Source organism: Lissotriton vulgaris, chromosome 6 (assembly GCF_964263255.1).
Source record: "Lissotriton vulgaris chromosome 6, aLisVul1.2, whole genome shotgun sequence".
NCBI lineage: Eukaryota > Metazoa > Chordata > Amphibia > Caudata > Salamandridae > Lissotriton > Lissotriton vulgaris.
Window position 1 is genome coordinate 412,322,953 of NC_141694.1, and position 18,803 is coordinate 412,341,755.

General features: G+C 46.9%; 1 protein-coding gene across 2 annotated transcripts in view; it reads left to right on the forward strand.

The window, feature by feature from the left end:
* The window catches only part of FBXO9 (F-box protein 9), a 373,518-nt gene that overhangs the window by 265,352 nt on the left and 89,363 nt on the right, over positions 1-18,803 (forward strand). For both annotated transcript variants that reach the window (XM_086926428.1, XM_086926427.1), the window contains exon 10: positions 992-1,087. In XM_086926428.1, coding sequence (XP_086782554.1) covers positions 992-1,087 — 96 coding nt within the window. The remainder of the gene's footprint in view (positions 1-991; positions 1,088-18,803) is intronic.

The window sequence follows — 18,803 nt, forward strand, 5'->3', positions numbered from 1 at the left end:
TCCAGACTCGATTATGCCTGCTCTCTTTATCTGGGGTCCAACAAGGTGGAGGTTTTGAGGCCTGCAAAGGGCACAGAATGCACCAGCAAGAACCCTTTTAGGCTTGCGTAGGCCCTGTTCCGTTTCCAATGCCATCCGACGTCTTCATTGGCTACCTGTGGCCAGGCGCATTGCATTTAAAACCTTATGTATTTCCTTCAAGATTCTGAAACTGCCCCCCCCCCCCCCCTTCTGTCTTGGCCAATCTCCTTTTGCCATATGTCCCCTCATGACCTCTTCGCTCACTGGGCCAGCACTTGGTGGTGGTTCTTCGGTCACGAAGATTCCGTGCTGGTGGCCGCTCCTTCCGTCACAGAGCTGCCAATTTCTGGAACACAACCTGTGCAGATTTGTGGTCTCAGCAACTATTTAGAATTCAGGAAGGCTTCCCTGCATATTAGTCTTTGTATGTCCTATCTGCTATGTCAGTCTTGCTTGGTATCAGCGCCGGGATGCCTCTTTGCTGGGGCAGCTGTAGCGCTTTTATAAATCACAATAACATAACATAACATATTGCCAAGACTTTCCATCAGTCCCTCTGTCATACTGTAACCATCACACTGATATGGTTCCATTTAAAAGATGGGGCTTGTGAGTGTACGCACCCGCTTAGGGAAACAGCCTTTGGCTGCATATAATGTATATCTGTGTTGATAGTATCAGCTTTAAGAAGACCTGCCTGGACAGCCACTAGAGGAAGCTTACCCAGAAGTTATGAATAGGAGAAAGAATATAAATTAGAAGTTACAGTATCACATAAATGTAACTTTATCATTTTTTGTGTCTTTTTTTCATATTCTTTTAGCTCAATGTAAAAGGTTTTTTGTGTTTTTTTTTAAATTGTTGACGCATTTTCTGTTCTAGAAGCAATATACTGAGTGTTTTCTAATATTGAAGGGCAATGCAAATGTACGTTTCAGGCACTTATGGTTAATTTTTGTGTTTTCTGAAGGTACATGAGATTCTTTGCAGATGGCTTAGTGATGATGCTGACTACTCCAGAAGAACCACAATCCGTGGTCCCACGTTTACGAAGTAGAAACCCAAGGTATTTTCCTATACATTTTATATCCATCTGATTCAACATCAATTCATGTAATTGTGGGAGGCAAGAATATCTGAAAACTTTAAATAGCCATCAGTGATACCAATTGAGGGAGGGAGGGATGCATGTAACATTCTTCTCTTTAAATTCTAGAATGTTGTTTCCGTTTCTAGACCTTTAGAATCGTATTCAATTATGATATTGCCTCCTCTCCATTAGATACTCTGTTGGCTACCTTTTCATAGTTACTGGCCACACTGTATTCGCACTTGTAGAGGGAAATGTCACCCCCTTGCAGACAGTCTGTGCCCTTCTGTCAGAGTATACTGCTCTAGAAAATTCCATACTTGCATTATTTGCATTGAATAGCTGGCTGCATTGTTCCCTACAAATATTAATGCTTCCTCTTCAATTTTCTGTTCTTCCTCCTATTAAGATGTTGTTATTAATCCAATGAAGAGGAAGTCGAATAAGGGCTTACTAGCTGTATTTACGTGCAATAACCGGCAGATTAACATAGTGTGTCCATGATCACCCATTTAGACTTCTCCGCTGCTTGTCAAATAATGATTTGTCTTTATTTCTAGTCTGATCCCACGTTGTTGCATGCTCTGTCAAACAAAATATCTGCTGATCTTGCATGACTTTCACTCTGGTCTGGGAAAGTCTTTTTTTACTGCTATAAAGGTCCTTGTTTATTGTTGAACAGCTAGCGTATGGTCCCGAAATATCAAAACTTTGCTATTATATATTAGAAGGAGGTTCTCTTTCCTAGCTACCAGTAAAATGGTCTCCTGCTCCTTGAAATTGAGTAATTTTGCCACTATTTGCCTGAGAGGGGCCACTGGGAGTGGATGGCATGCCAAGACTGGGTACGCTCTTTCAATGGACAGTAAGGCTGAAAAGCCTTTTGGTACCACTGTGGAGGTTATCCATGTATCTAGTAATTTGACTATATCTCAGCCTTCCATTACTTCTGTTACACACTTTTATATCGCTTCATTATGCCTGTCCCTCCGTATCCTCAACTCTCCCCTTCAAATATCGGACCCGTTTTTTGGTCCTGCCCTAGGCGCTGTAGCTCAATCGTCTGGGTTTGTAGAGTCTGGTGAAACTGTAAATTTTGGTTCATCCTTTCCATTAACCTCTTTTGGTCTTCTATGAGCAATCCCAAATTCAAGGCCACTGAATCTGTTTTTTTCTGTCTAGGAATTCGCTAGTAATCCCTTTTGCCTCATAATTGGCATCCAGTTTGTCAGAGTTAGTCTTAATCTCCTCGTGCAGAGATCAGTTGGGTGCACTGTTGTCAATATTTGGCATAGTTTATTTGGAACTTTGGCCTGTAATCACTGGTAGGGGATTCATTTTGGTGTGTTTTTTTCCATTTGTAAAATCATGGTTGTCCTTGGTTGTGCTGGTGGTTTCATCTATCAGTTAGTGTTGTTTATCTATATTGAAAGCATCCTGTTGCAGGTTCACTACTGCACCTTGAATGCCATCACAGCCCTGCTCTACACATGCCCTCTTTCTACCTTCCACAAGGGGAACAGAACATTGAAGGAGAAGCATGTGATGCCAACACCTACGGTTCACTAATGTCCAACTCTTCTTTCAAGGAGAGAATACCTTGTGCCCTGCAGCCTTTATTTTTACGGATTGGATTGACAAGATTGTGGGTGATAGTTCATGGAAAGGCACCCTCCTCTAAGGCTTTCAGTTCTTCACCCGGTACCATCACCTTCCAGTTCCCCTCACTCGCACCCTTTCGGTCAAATTGTCGTGTGGTTTTTCCTTCTTGTTGTTTAATCACTTCATTTCAGTTTAAAGCATCCACATGGAGCACCTTGCACAAGGTGGTCAGAATCTGTCATTTTTGACGATTCTTATATGGGTTGGATTAAGTAACTCTCACTATGTGTTCTATTGGCAAGTTGCCATTTCTCTTTGAACGTATATTTTGAATATGTATCTTAAAGGCACCCCACACTGTTATACAACTGGCTCTGACAGATTTCAAAGATATATATGAGTTCCAGTTATCTGGAAATCATCAATGTTGTCATGGGTAAAAACATCTTATAATGAGTATTGTTGCCATCAACCTGCAGGTGTAATTCTTTGGCCTTTGGTTTTCATCTCATGGATTGCCCATTTTCTGCTCTTGCCTTTTTTTCCCTAAACATCTCAGTGTATGAGGTGGCCTTGGTCTCCTCGCTTGAAGATCACACATGGAGTATTCAGGTTTACTTAAGAGTCTGTCCTTTGGAATAACATATGCCACGACTTCTATTTGGTGTCAATCTATTAATGTTTCAGAAGAACCTTTAGCATGTCCCAACAAGTGATGTGGGTTCACCACCCTGTTTTGCAGTCTTGCTTCAGACCAATTTAAAAGAGCAGATGCCCAGACCCAGCTCCCATTTACCTAGACTGATCCTCCAAGCAGTCTATAAAAACCTTTTAGACCCCAATATTGCTGCTTCGAGGCCCTTCCTCGTTCTTGTGCTCCTTCTTCTCTGTTGCTCTTTACTCCTTCCTGCCCCCTTCCCTCCATCCTTTTCCGTGTTGCACTTTCCGCTCTCTTTGGACCTCTTAGGGCCCATTTTTCTCCTCTCGCTCTCTCTCTCACTTTGTGTTTTTTTGTGACCATATTTCCATTCTCCAATGTTTGTGCCCATTTTTCATTCTCTTTGTTCCTCTTTTTCCCTTTTTTCTTGTGCCTTCTTTCTCTTTGAGCTGGTTACTCCAGCGATTTCCCGTGTCCTGACTCCCCCTTTCATGTTTTCCCACCTCCACCGCTCCTTACGTGCACCCGGCGCTCCCCCCTGCCTCCCCAGTACCCCAGTACCTACAAAATGTCTACCTGCAAAATACCTGCCACAGGACGACCACACATCAGCCGCTCGTAGAAAGCACACCAAAGGCAAATCCGTCAGCGACCATCCATGCCTGGACCGTGCCCAGCGCCACTAAACCTGGTACAACAGAACACCGCCTCCAGCCTGCATGCCCTCGCCACCGGATGCTGCCACTTCATCTGCTATTGAGCCTCACCTCACTCCACAGTAGGGCCTTTTTCATTCACTCATATCCATTTCACCTGCACCAGCACACATTCTCGATACGCCACACACACCTCATCCCATCTGGCATGCGTGCACCGCAACTCAAGATCACTGAGCAAACACGCCACGGAGATCTGGAACACCATTGACACCCACTCCCCCTGACATCATCTTCCTGACCGAGACCTGGCTAAACCCACCATTGGCACATACCATCGCCACAGCCATTTCACCGGGCTACAAGCTCTCCTGCCATGACAGATCGAACAAACCAGGAAGAGGACTTGCCGTCATACACAAGGACTCCATCACCTGCACCACTTCCACTGACTAGGACACAGCCTTCATCGAACACATACATTTCCTACTTCAGACCGACAATCACATCTCCATCAAAGGCACACTAGTTTACCAACAAGTTGGACCACACGCCACCTTCAGTAATCTCCATACAGGCTTCATCGGCCCGTCCCATCAGCTCAAACAAATGAATATTACTTGGCGGCCTCAACTTCCATCTTCAAGACCCAAAAGATCCCAACTCCCTAGGCCCTACTCGAGAGCCTCGGTATCTTAGGACTCACCCAAAACAACCAGGATCCCACCCATGTTGCAGGTCACACCCTCAACCCCATCTTCCCAACCAGCAACAAGGTCAAGTTTAGCCATCTCACTGTGTTCACCTGGACAGACCACTCCATCCGCCACTTCTTCATTGACACCGCTGCCAAAACTGCCTACAATCTTTAGATGTAGCTGCAACAAGATAAAGCACACAGTATGAGCCAACACCCTCACTGCTCACAAACCAGATCATCTCTGAGCCCTACCCTCTTCAATGTCTACATGGTGCCACTCGCCCACTTTTTAAGATTTCCCATTCTCAACATTGTATCCTACGTAGACTACAACCAGCTAATCCTTTCCCTCACAGACAACAACCATACTACCAGGACCAACGTCAACCCCTGAATGTCCAACATAGCAAACTAGATGAAACCAAACTGCCTAAAGCTCAACCCAGACAAATTTGTGTTCATGCTCTTCAGGCTCAAGAGCTCTCAGTGGGACTCCTCCTGGTGAACAACAGACCTGGAACCCTCGTCCACCCTCACTGGCCACGCCGCAAACCTTGGCATCATCGTAGACGACAGGCTCATGGTGGGCAAAAAAGTGGACACTGTTGTCACCTCCTGTTTCCTTATCCTACGATGCTCTGCAAAATATTCCATTGCCCACCACCAACACCAGACACATGGTCACCCAGGCCCTCCTAACCAGCAGACTGGACTACGGCAACATACTCCATGCTCGTTATGGTGGAATTGAGTTTCCACCCAATCGCGCACTGTTCACTTGGCGCCCTGGCGCTTTCTGTAGTTTATTGCTTCAAACTTTGTTTCAACCACACTTGTGTTTTATTCCATTAGTTTATCTTTTTATTTCATGCCTATATTCTTTTTTCATATAGGCTATACTTTCATTATTCTACATTCGCATTACTATATGGTGACTGACATATATTCACAATACATTTTTACATCATGTTTATCAGCGTTTGCTTGGCACATATGATATGATACATTTAATCAACATTTCTTGAATGAGCCCAATGCATTTCGGCACTCGTGTGTGCCTTCATCAGGGGCAGTATCTGGTTGTTGTTGTTTTGTATCAATTGAATCCTGTCCTCCAATTTGGCCACTATACCTCTTCAGTAATAGTGTCACGGGTTTCTTATACGAATGTGCCTTGAGTCTCTTGTCTTGCTCTGTGCGCTCAAAATCTGTATCAAGTCCTTCTGCCGTTCTAAACAATTCCCGCAAACCGCTAAAAAAAAAAAAAAAAAAAAAAAAACTTGCATACCTCAGCCATTGCCTGAACGCCCATTAACCCACCAGGCAACTGCGTTCCGCATCACTCCACCTTGCACAAATACCCTTTTATCTGCAAGAGCAAGTTAGAAGGACTCTCCTTTTCCTACATCACAACCAAATCTTGGAATGGCCTTCCACACCATATCATGACCTCACGTACCTTTCTCAAATTCTGCAAGAAACTGAAGACCTGGCTTCTCAGCTATGAGCCTGATCGCCTTCTCATCTACTCAAGTCCCTGTATAATCCTCCGGTAATAAGCGTGCTTCACAAATCCACATAACCTAACAAGCAGTCTGTTGTAGAAAGCATTGGATTCAGTATACATAGTGGGGTCTTTGAGTCAGTCCCTTGCTCAAACTTGGATGTCTATCGTGCCTGTCTCAGTTCTCTGCTCTTTCTTGTATGGCTTTTCTCACTATTCCTGTATTTGTCGTAACCTTACACTATTGTTTCTTCTTGCCGTCACTTTTATTCGGATGTGATGTATCCTTCCACTGTTCAGGTAATTGTTTTGGGAGCATGGGTTATTTCTCATTTAGTACTTCACTGGAGTAATGTCTGACTATCTGCATGTAGAGCGTGCTCATGTGCTAACTCTTGCTGCCCAACCTCTCCCACCTCACCTCTCTCATCTCACCCTCCCTCTCAGTACAGCTGCCTAGTCTTAGCCCTCTTTCACCTTTTTTCCCCCTCCTTAACTTTTTTTCTTTACCCCAGGACGATGGAAACGTCTAGCACCCCATTCGTGTCCCTCATGGATGATGTTTAAGATGTTTGTCTCCTCTGTGGCACATTTGGTGATGCCCCGTAGCACTTTCTTGTGCCTCTTGGGGCCCTCTTTTCTGAGTCTTCTCTCCCATGTTGAAAGTCTGATTTGTATGCTTTCAAGATGGCTGCCATATGATGTGGCGCCATCTTAAAAGTAGATAGAATGAGATACCACCTAAACGTATTTGGATTCATCTGCTGGTGAATCTTCTCACCTTGTATCTAAGTGAGCTGTGGAACAAGTACTGTTGGGATCCGAAGAACATGAAGGAGAGAGAAGAGAAGGGAGATGTGTGATCAGATTAACATGAAATCATTTTATGAAACTTCTTTTGCCTGATGGTCTTAAGTGCCTATAATGCCCTAACCATTTTCCCCTTAAGATGCCCACATGGTGATCCTGTTTACATATTTATTCTTTTTTTTGTACAGTTCTGTTTGCCACAGTCTTGCAGAAAATGCATTTCTCTGCATGCACAAATCACATTCTGTCCCATGAGACACTCTGTGGAAGGATGCTGGAGAAGCTGTGATGTTAATTTTGCAATAGCAGTCATAGGGTGACAACCTCAGTCTCTTCTGGTTGTTTGATGCGCGAATATCTGACCAGATTAAGAACTTGCAACTATCCTAATTTTAGTGATTGGTCGCTCTTTTCTTACCTTCTAATTTTTAGGTCGAGCCTCGACAGCGCTAGCGCTGTCGGCAAGACCTGTTGTATCCTTTTCTATGGGCTCTGGCACACCCCCTGATTGCCACTGGTTTTTTCATGTGTCATTAAGAAATGCTGAGTTGTTATTGGTGCTTTACTGTAAATATCCCCCCTTTCTCAGCCTAGTTCTCTTTCCGGTGATTTCACTTGGAGAATCTCTTGTTTAACCATCACACTGTTCAGCATGTGATTGCCCTTCTTCCCTCCTTCCTTCTCTTGTATGAGCATTGCATTGTCATTTTTCCGGTGATGTTGGTGAGAACTTTCTGATGGCCATCACATTGTTAATAGCGTATGATTGCCTCTCCATTCTAACATACACCTATAGGCAGCCCGAGGGACAGAGAGCAGAGGGAATGCCTGTGATGGAGCGAGAGCAGCCGGCAGGATAGAGCTCGCCGACAGCTGGGGAGGAAGAGCAGGGACAGAGTGCAGCCGGCATAACACACCAAGGCTCCGACCGCCTCCCCGAGAGTTGCTACTCACTTTCACATTGGTTTGAGCCCAGAGTCTGCATTCCAGAGCAGCAGCAGGTGGGGAGTCTCATGTTGCACTGCACATTGTCAAAGGTGGAAGGTGAGGATGCGCCGCTCTGGTCTCCGAGACCCGGCACGCGAGTAGTGGAGAGGGACGGCTGCGCTGTCATTGGGAGTTGTGGTGTACACTAGCATGTTCGGAGGACACTGCCATTTATTAATTTGAAAGCCAGAGTATTCTCGCTTCCCAGTGGCACTGCAAAATCTATAATTTGAGAGTACCAGCAGTTCCCAGCAGCAAACTTATAGTCGGAAAGCTTGTATACTAACACTTACTTAACTTATATTAACATGATCCGGTGTTGACCGAACACACACCCTCTGATGTAGAGACATGTCTGGGAGACGATGTACACACTTGTTCTTAGGGGAAGTAATCTTATGGGAAGTAATGCACCAACAGACAATGACATTCTTGTGGGATTTCGAAGGTCTGATGAGGCTATGGGGTACTCACTACTATTGTCATAGCCTTGTCGTTAGTAAGGGGCACCAATGCTGAAACTGCCAGGCTCTCGTGTGGCTATGGGATACACACTGGTGCTTCCTGCATAATGGGAGAATGTTAGCTGTACTCTTTTTAAGGGTCTTGGGGATGGGTCATGGGTGGGGCTCCTCACCATTTGTAAGCAGTAGGTATTCAGAGCAGACGAATGACCCCCAACCTCCTCCATCTCCTGGGACCCGTGCACATCTTCCGGCACTGACCCCTGCCTCAGGAACCAGGGACTGCTCGGATGTCTGCTGTCAACCGCCCTCGCCCTCCCTCCAGCTCCTGTTTGATAAAACAGCTTAGTAACCCTTTCTTCTAAGTTTATATCCTTTTTCCGGGTGGGAACGCAGGGAGGAGCTCCTCCCTGAACCCTCCAAGAGATAGGCAATGAGCTACAGCTACAGGTTCACTAAAGCAGCTTGCCTTTTATGTACTTCTTTCTACGTCAGTTCTTACCACATCGTAACTTTAGAAATAACACATGCTACGCATGCCCAGCGTTATGGTAGGCACATATCCTCCTTTGAAGGATGAAAAGCGGAGTCTTGTGTCCCAGCAGAGAGCGCTTAACTCACTGTAATATCTTATGCCTCTTTTGCTTCCTACTTTTAACGGTTCATATTTTTGTATTGGAGGACATTTTTTGAGGAGGCACTATTTATTGCGGAGATTGTTATTTTGTGTATGTAGAAGTATTATCCTTTGGTGACGGCGACCTCCTCCTCATTTTCTTTATCAGACTAACGTCGCAAGCACATTGTTTTTCTTTAAAAGCTGCTAGCGCTGAGCTCCAAGGAGTACGGCGTGACACCACTTCTAGCTCTCGGCGATTGCTTCCCTCTCCGTATTGTTCTGTCGCACAGTTTTTCCTTCTATTCCAAGCTCGCGAGAGATGTTGCTATTCATTGTCCAACAGAGCAGTGAGTCGATGACACCAGAGTTAGTTTGTCTGCTGCATTTCTGCTGGGGTCCAGGAAACTCGTCACAGAGAAGCAACTTACCACGACAGGGATATGGAATCCATGTTTAACCAAAGCAAGGCTCTATAACCATTGGCGGCTGCAATACATATGCTAAAACTAGGTTCTGTGACCTCTCACCTGAGGATCATGAACCCACAAAACCAGTGTGAGTAGCCCTTTGTGACCCCACCCATGCAGGAATTAAGGATAGAACCAGGGACCTGTGCCATCCTAGTGTTTCTGAAATCATTGACTAGAGTGAAGTAAGGTTCTGTTAACGCTCACTCCGGGGTCATGAACTCACAAACCGTAGTGAGAAGCACTTTGTGTCCTCTTACCCCTAACCTCATGAACAATGGTACCAATGCAAAGTAGGGCTCTGTGACCTGTTCTCTAGGGTCCATGAACTCGTTGACCAGTGTAAAGTGGGGCACTGCTACTTCACGCCCATGGAAATGAACTCATTGACCCGAATAACGCCACTCTTAACCTGGGTTCATTAATTCACGAACCAGGTTGAAGCAGGGTTGTGTTACCACTGGCCCTAAGGTCCATGAACTCACTGCCAGAGTGAAGTAGTTTTCTGTGACTCTCGCCATCATCCCATCAACCAGTGTGAGCAGAGCTTTTTAACCTTTTAGCTCTAAAACCATGAACGGTTCGACCACAGTAAAGTAGGGCTCTGTGATCTCTGTCAAGAGTCCACAAACTGGGCTACCGCTGTCAAGTAGAGTGCTGACCCCTCTCAACTCAAGGTAACAAAATAATTGACCTGAATGGAGCACAGCTGTGTCCTCTCAACTCTGGGTCATGAATTCAGAAACCAGGTTGAAGAAGGGTCCTCATTCCTCTGTATCAGAGTCAAAGGGCTTACTGGCCAGACCACAGTAGGGTTCTGTGATTTCTCAGCCCAGGGCCAAGTCCTCATTGACCACCATTAAGACTCCTAGAGCAGTGCTGCTTTATGATCCTGGGGGGTCAGGTGTTCTCCTGACCCCCTGCACGAGACTAATTAGGTAACAGACAACTTACAGGACTACATGGTGGGATTTGATCTAGAGTTAATCTGTTCACTGGCAGGGATCTTTGTCGGACATAGCATCCTTTGGAACTCTGTAGGGCAAAATACTGGGCATGTTGCTGTTTCCATTGCCTCCCCTAACCATTCACCCATTCAAACTGTTGATTGATGTTTCAGCTACGCAGACAGACTTTGTCAAACCTGACCAGGAACACCTCACTGTCGTGTTCTGGAAAGAGCCCCATTAATTCTCCTTTCTCTTCTGCTGTCTTCCTATCCAAATTAGCCTGTCTCCATCTTTTGATTTGGTCAGCTGTCCATCTCTGGCTTTCGCTTGTTTGTATCACTTTGTATCAAACACACAAAACGTGATGAGCGGAATGCTTGCAATATGTCTGACCACTGTTAATCCCTCCCATCACTGTTTTGTCCACTATGCCACCTTAAATTTGGCCCAGCTATATGCAAATTCGGTCTTTACCCTGCTCCTAGAGGAGCACCTCAGCTTGACGTGACAGGCCAGATATGCATCCTATGCTCACTTTGGCACTGGACCCAAGCTACACCCAACTGAAGAGCCCCCGTCGGGGTGAAACCGGTCTTGGGCTGCTTGTGTTCCCATACATGGATGGCCTGGCAGTGCAGCTCTACTGTTCCTTCTGGAGCAGAGTCGAGCTTGTTTGCAAATGGCTGAATCCAAACTGAGGTGGCATGGTGGTCAAAAGAACGATGAGCGAGAGTGTTACCCAGAGGTAATGCAGTGATTAGACTTATTGCATGGAGCCTCCCATCGCCTTTTGTGTGTTTGATGTACAACTATATAGACTGAAACACATGCCATGGTTGGCCTTAAACACCGTAAAACAACTGTAAAGGTCCCCCCTCTCAATTACAACATGCCCGTTGTCCTAGAATACTGATTGCACATGAAAGTCATCCGTGCTGAAGTGAAGCGAGAAAGAACTGTTACCAATTTATCTTTCACTGGGATTGCGATGCACTTTTTATGCAGCTATGAACTAAAAGTGACCATCTCTTATATGAAGTGACCTTTGTAACCAATGACATTCCGCGCCAGTCACTGTGCTTCACAACTGTAAGTGCAAATGATAATTAGAACCCTTCACAAGTGACGTCACCTATGCCATCATATATCACGCATCATTAATATCTTTCATGACATTACTTTGGCCAGCCAGGGTGTGGGCTTTTTGAATGCGTTTCGAAATTAGTTCCATCTGTGCACAAAATCACCCAATTTGTATACTTTCTGCTCCATGGCTAAATACTTATAAGGTCCCAAAAGCGAAACCAATTACATTGCAAATGCTTGTTCCTTTTTGGTGAAAAGGGCAGTGTCCCTGGCTGTCTCACCACTGTCTTTGAGGTCAACTGAGAGGAAATTGAGGAGACGCCAATAATTACTTTGCATGAAGAGTTAGCAAAAATAGGCAAAGTGGATGGTACTTTGGCAGAGGAAAAAGCTGAAGTATAAGCATAAAAAAGCTCTCCCAAACAACCAGATAAATAGCACAAAAACAAAACTAATGTCAAAGAAGCTATCTAGAAAATGTAACCGCAGTCAAGTAAGAAATTCAGTCCCCAAGTCTCACAAGATAGAACAAACAAGGGACTAGGGTGCATTGGGAGAGGACCATGACAAAGACATGTCTTTGAATGTTAATATGCAAGGATCCCTCTTAGAGGGAAGGAAACGGTGTGAGGCTGGGATTTACCACACTTTCTTTGCATGCTAGGTTCGGAAGGCCTCTGCAAATTGCAACAGTCTACTGTACTCTTTAATGCCTGTGTCTGACCATTACTACATCGTATAGATTAGGAAGGACTCGATTTTCATTCCTAAATCGATATTACACAAATATGCGTGTGGGTCAGTGGTCCAGGAGATGCGCGTCTTTGGGCCTTCACATGACTAAATAAGCTAGTGGATTGGTGAATGGCTAGTGACCTGAAGCTAATTGCAGCCCATCCTCTACTCATGCTACTGGGCCCAAAGCTAGTGCTTTAATCTCTCTTCGCTGCCTTCAAACTCTGGTTTTCTTGGCTGTTCATCAGCATGTTCAGAGGTATGATCCTTAGCTATAGCTCCCGCATGAGCGTTAAACCACAAAGTGAAAGTAAATCGAGACTGTTAATTAAAGCTGTGCCTGCTGCGCACAGTATTTTTTCTGGGCCCAGACTACATTATGAATATTGTTGGTTTTATTAACTTTAAGAGGGCAGTTGGGGTGCCTTTTCCATGGACCTCTGTGGAGCACTGCTGCATAATCTGCAAACAAAAACAAACCGAATGCAGCCTGATGTTTGGGCTATGGAACATGATCTTTACAGGACTAAACTTAGGCTGCCAGTGAGTGCTGGAGTTTTAAAAGTCTAATTTTTGTGTTTGTGTCACTATGGAATGGGGCCATTTTTAAAATATTTTTTTGATTGAGTTTACAATTTACTTTACACAAATAATCATACAAGCCACTGCTGGTCACTAAACCATAATATCACATTATTGATGCAAAGGATACATCATTACTACTGCTGACTTGAGCACAAAATCAACAATCAAGATTCAACATCAACTGTTGCAAATAATAGGCAGATTCTAGGGAATCAGCTTCTCATGCGTAGTGACCTAAGCTAAGGTCCAATGTCCAGCTATATATGTGTGTATAACAGTTACTCTTAAAACACCAAACAACAATTGCACCCAGTAGAGCCAGCCTGGCTAAGTTTGCAGCAGAAAAATTATCCTTGGACCAGGTAGGTAACATATATATATTCCATACCCTGTAGTGTTCTAAGCTATGCCTGCTAGAGAGCCTATAAAGAGTCAGTGAGGTGTCGTCCTGGATGGGAGGTGTTTATATTTTCGTTGATCATGGTGATATGGCAGGCTGTGTGGGTTCAGGAGAGCAACTCCTTTCCTTTGCATCTTTCGCTTTACATTCTCGTAGTACTTCTAACCATAAGTCTGCTATGGGGCGGCGCCTCATCCCTCTTTTATCCTCAATCAATTAAGGCTCTTTCCTCCGCCCGAGCCCAGTCCGCGACAACCTTTTCCCAGCTTGCAATGTTGGGACCTGAGTAGGATTTCGATCTTAACACTATTCTTCTTTTGGCCAGGACCAATGCCAGGTCTAAAAATCGGGTCCCTACCTTTTTGGTCTTTGGCCTGGGAAATAACACCAACAAGCAGGCTTCTATATTGCAAGGAATGGTACGCGTGAGAACCTTGTTTCGCCAGTATTAGGGTGTCTTTCATAGATTCACATGCTTGAATATTTCCCGTCGTCGAAGTGGGAGTCCCACTGTAAATAAAATAGCAATAACATACCAATAACATAAGTATGTAATACATAACACATGAAATAGTAGTAGTAAATACATAATAACAGCTCAAAAACCAATTCCTACATAGGAATACATGATAGAGAGAAAAAACACTTGTAACATATTCCTGTCATTATGTTAGTCCAAACTACAGCCAATCAGGCGCCAGCACCCTTCCAGAACCTTCTCCTCAGAGCTCAGACCCTCAGATTTTCTACCGCACGTCGTGTGAAGGGAGTCTCCCTGAGCTCTGCTCAGTTTTCTCTATTTCTTCAAGTTTTTCCAGTCTTCTCAACATGTCAAGTAAGAAGTCTTTATTTAGACCTTGCTCTTCTTGTGGGAAACTGCGTCTTTACTCTGAAGACCCCCACAAAAAGTGCATTTATTGCCTTTATCCCGACCATGAAGTTGGTAGCTGTAAGTTGTGCAAGACTTTCTCTACAAAGACCCTTAAGGACAGAGAAAGCTGTCTCCTCCTTTGGCTCCAACGTCTTAAGGACAAGGATTCGGCTTTGTCAGATGCAGAAAGTTTGCAGTCTGGACCTTCTCATGCAGCCTCCAAGCGTAGTAGTGTGCAGGACATGCCTTCACCTTTTCTGAAAAGGAAAAAACTTTCCATGTCTGTGGCTCCTGCGGTGTCTTCGCCACCTCTTACTACCGCTACGCCCACGAGACCTGGCTCTCGGGCGTCTTCTGCTGCCTCCCATCATGTTTCTGCTCCGAAACATGTTTCGTCATCGACGGGAGCGTCGACGATCGTCCCGATGACGACATCAGCCTCCAGATCACAGACGATGGCTACGTCGACGTAGTCCATGTCGACTAAGGTATCACTCAGCTTCAAGACTGTATTGTCGACGATACCTATTGCCTCGTCGTCGACTAACAAATCTGCTTCGTCGTCAGCAAAATCATCGTCGACGAAAGCTCACAAGAAGTCTTCTTCGTCGACTGTCTCGTCGACGAGGGCTCCGTCGACATAAACTCCGTCGACGTTGGTTTCATCATCGCCGACGACTTCTTCAACGACCTTACCATCTACGATGGTTCCGCCGATGGCTGCTCCGTCGACGGCGGATTTTTCAGCAACGACTTTGTCGATGTCTCTACCAACGTCGTCGTCGGCACCGTCGACGGTGGTTCCTTCATCGTTTGCCTCTTTACCTTTGGTGCCTTTGTCTTCCACTGGATCTGGCTCTTCCACCGCCGACCCCTTGCACCTTCGTCGTCAACGGCCGGTTGACCAACTATCTCTTCCGGATCCACAGCCTCCCTCGCCCATGTTCGCCAAAGGCTCTGAGCCGGATTCTGACTCGGATCATGATGTGGATGATTCTTTCTGAGTGGCACGCAGTCTGTCGGATTTGGTTATTAAGTGCCAAGATTACGGTGATGATGATGATGAGGACGACGACCAGTATTCTCAAGCAGAAGAACGCTCTATCCAAGTTTCTACTGCGACTTTGCCATTGTCGCTCATCTCAAATCTCCAACATATGTTGGTTCTCTTCCAGGGGATCCTCATCAATAGTCATAAGCATTAGAATATTCCGGCCATGCGCGGGACCCCGGAAACACTATATTATATGTGCCCCACATATATATATACATATATATATATATAAATAATATATATATAAAAACAAGCAATAGCAGCCAAATCACATTAGAGCTGAAATATACTGTGAAGAATTTCCACCATACATGTATAATAAGCATTAGAAACATGAGAAACAACACCAAAGATTGTTTAGAAATTGTTTTAATGCTCAGAAAGCAGTAGAAATTCTCATAACTCACTGGAAGCATAGGAAGCTCCCAGGCTGCATTGCAAACACACAGTCTAAAAAGACAGAAAAGCTAACCTGTAGCTGAATAGCAATAAACTGACACCGTGCCTTTAAGGCACTCATGACCCCCTGTATCCCATCATGCCCCAGGGGTGACAGTTAGGTCAGTTGTTCTTTCCGGCTCCTTCAGAGAAGGGCCCTGGTTACACAGCTCCACTATTTTTCTGGTTTTTGACAGAAAAATACTTCATTTTTGACAACTTTTACTCTTACTTCGACATTTAACAACTAGTCAAGTAAGATACTGCTTTTTTCAGTCAGTTTAGTGAACATTTTCTTCTGAGAATGCCTTCACTCTTTGACAAATGTCCTTCTTGTGGCAACAAGAAGGCAAAATCAACCACGAGGTCTGCATCCTATGTCTGCCTGAAGATCATGATCCAGACAACTGCCCACATTGTGAGCACCTGTCAGGAAGAACTCTCAAAGACAGGGAGAGGATTCGCATTTATGGCCTGGCTCACAGGGCTTCAAGGGGAAGATCACCGGTGAAGAAGGGCTCCAAGAAGGTTCATACATCTTCAAAAAAGAAGTCTTCATACCCTTCAACTTCAGCGTCGGGCTCGGCGCTGAGAGAAGTATCACAGGTGGAGTTTTCCCCTTCAAAACTACCGTCGACGGCGGGCTCGCCGTCGAAGAGAAGACCAGGTACGTCGACGACGTCGAAAGATCCAGCTCCGTCGTTGAAATCTCCTCCGCCGATGTCAACCGGGCGACGATCTGCGTCGAGGAAGGCGACTCCGCCGTTGTCAACCAGGCGACGACCGGCGTCGAAGTGTGACCCCTCCGCCGTCGTCCAAGAAGCGGCGCTCGGCGTCGAGGACCAAGACCCCTCCACCGTCGACAGTGGCTCGTCGATCGGCGTCGAGGACGCAGTCTCCGTCTGTGCAGCGTCGGCGCTCGGCATCGAGGGTGCCCAATACCCCTCCGCCGTCGTCGCACAGGCACTCGACGTCGAGACAGAGAACTCCGTCGACGACTGGACATAGTCGATCGACGTCGAGAGAGAAGCCTCCGTCGACGACAGGACATCGCCGTTCGACGTCGAGACAGAGGACTCCGTCGACGGCTGCTCATCGCCGCTCGACGTCGAGAGACTACAGACCCTCTCATGGACATTCGAGGTCGAGATTGTTTGATCCTCCGACTCCTCAAAGGCGTTCGACGGCGAGAGAAGACCGCTCGACGTCGAGGCATTCAGATGCAATCATGGTGACGGAGTCTGCTTCTCATCATTCATCTTTTCGGTCCTCTGGCTCCTCAACTGAACCTTCAAGGTCCAGAAGCCCTATACACAGATCTCCTGAGCGTCGGCCAGATCCGTCGGCCGAGCGAATCAGGTTGTCACCTACATGGTACAAATCTTTGGACCATTGGCGAGATTCTGGGCCTACCAAGCGTATGCAGGAATATGCCAGCCCCCACCACAGATCTCCGCTTCAGGATCTGGTGGAGGAGATGGACAGGCGTAGTCCTCCCAGGCGCAAATCCCCTGTGAGACCACCCACCAAATCGCCCAGAAGATCCCGATCTCCTAGAAGGGAACCTCGAATGGAAGGTCGGATCAGGTGTCGCTCTCCTAGGTGCAAATCACCCGTGAGATCACCAGCCAGATCTCCCAGAAGATCCCGATCTCCTAGAAAGGAACCTCTGACAGAAGATCGGGTGAGATCTCGCTCTCCTAGACGGGAGGAGCGATCAAAAAGGTCACGGGAGCGGAGACACAGTGCTCACCGTCGACGTACTCCGTCTACTTCCTCTACCTCTTCTACCAGATCGTCCAAGAGGGACTACTCCCCTACGTTGACGGACAGTCCTGCGTCCAGATCCTCCCCAGTTTATGACATTGGCACTTATCTGGATGTACTACAAAGAGGAGCACTTAAACTAAACATCGAGATGGAGGGCGGAGCTAGCCAGCGTCGATGGCGGATGCGTGAGCCTTCAGCTCCTCGCCTTAGCCCCGGAAAAATCCTGCTAATTTATCCTTCAAAGTGTCCAACCTTCCACATTCGGCTCTTCTACACCCACTGAGACCCCAAGGCATCAGTGAGAGGCTTCCTGACCCTGGCGGACGAGTCCCTCCGAGTGGATTGAAGCGAGGATCTTTGGCGGCCCGGCGGCGGCGCTCTGGGCCTGACGCCGCGGACTATCCTAGAGGGCTGGCCGAGCGACGTCACCCGACGTGCGGCCGCGGAGCCCGGTAGAGACGGAGTGGCGATCAGACGGGCCGAGACCAGGCATTTTCTTGACCGGCGCGGGTGCGCCCTCCCCTCCCTGGCTGCCACCCCCCTTCTTGAACATTTGCCCTCAAACGAAGTGGGTCTTTGGCGGCGCTGAAGCTGTGTTATTGAGCAGCGTGGTGTGTCCCCGCGGCGACGGAGTGATTGCAGGCGCACATCAGACCCGGTGTGTTCCGGTGTACCTACGGCCCTCCCCGCTCCTGAGTTGTGGGTCTGGTGCTGAGACTTTTGTACCGATATCGCCCAGGGCCGCGTGCAGACTTTGCTAGAGTGGTTAGCGGCTGCTGGTCCCTCCTCACGGGCGCCATCTTGGGTACTCTGCGCTGCCAACTCCGGCCTAGAGGCCTCGGCGACTGGTGGCATCGGACCGCCGCCAGGAGTGACTCAAACGCTATCCCAACCGACTGGAGGGAGTGAGGTGCACAACATCCCCGCGTCCGCCCGCTGCTTGAGACGAACATGGGAAAGAACAACGCCACGCAGGCAAAACTCTCCTTCGATCGGCGTCGGCCGAAAGGATCGGATGCACCGGCCACGGAGGCATCCCCGAAGGGGGCCACTGCGACTGGCCCGGCGACCACTGAGCTGCGGGACATGCTAGCTGCCATGGAAAAGGGCATACAGGACACGTCTGTTGGCTCTAAAATAGATGCGCTGTCGTACCGTATGGACCGCATGGCGGAACGGGTCGACAAGCATGCGGAAGGCCTGGACATGGCGGAACGGCGTCTCACGGAGGCGGAGGAGGCGCAAACCGAATGGGACAAGGACAGGAAACAATTCGGCAGGCTCCTCCAGGTAATTCGAGATAAGACAGGGGATTTGGAGGCGCGTTCGCGCAGAT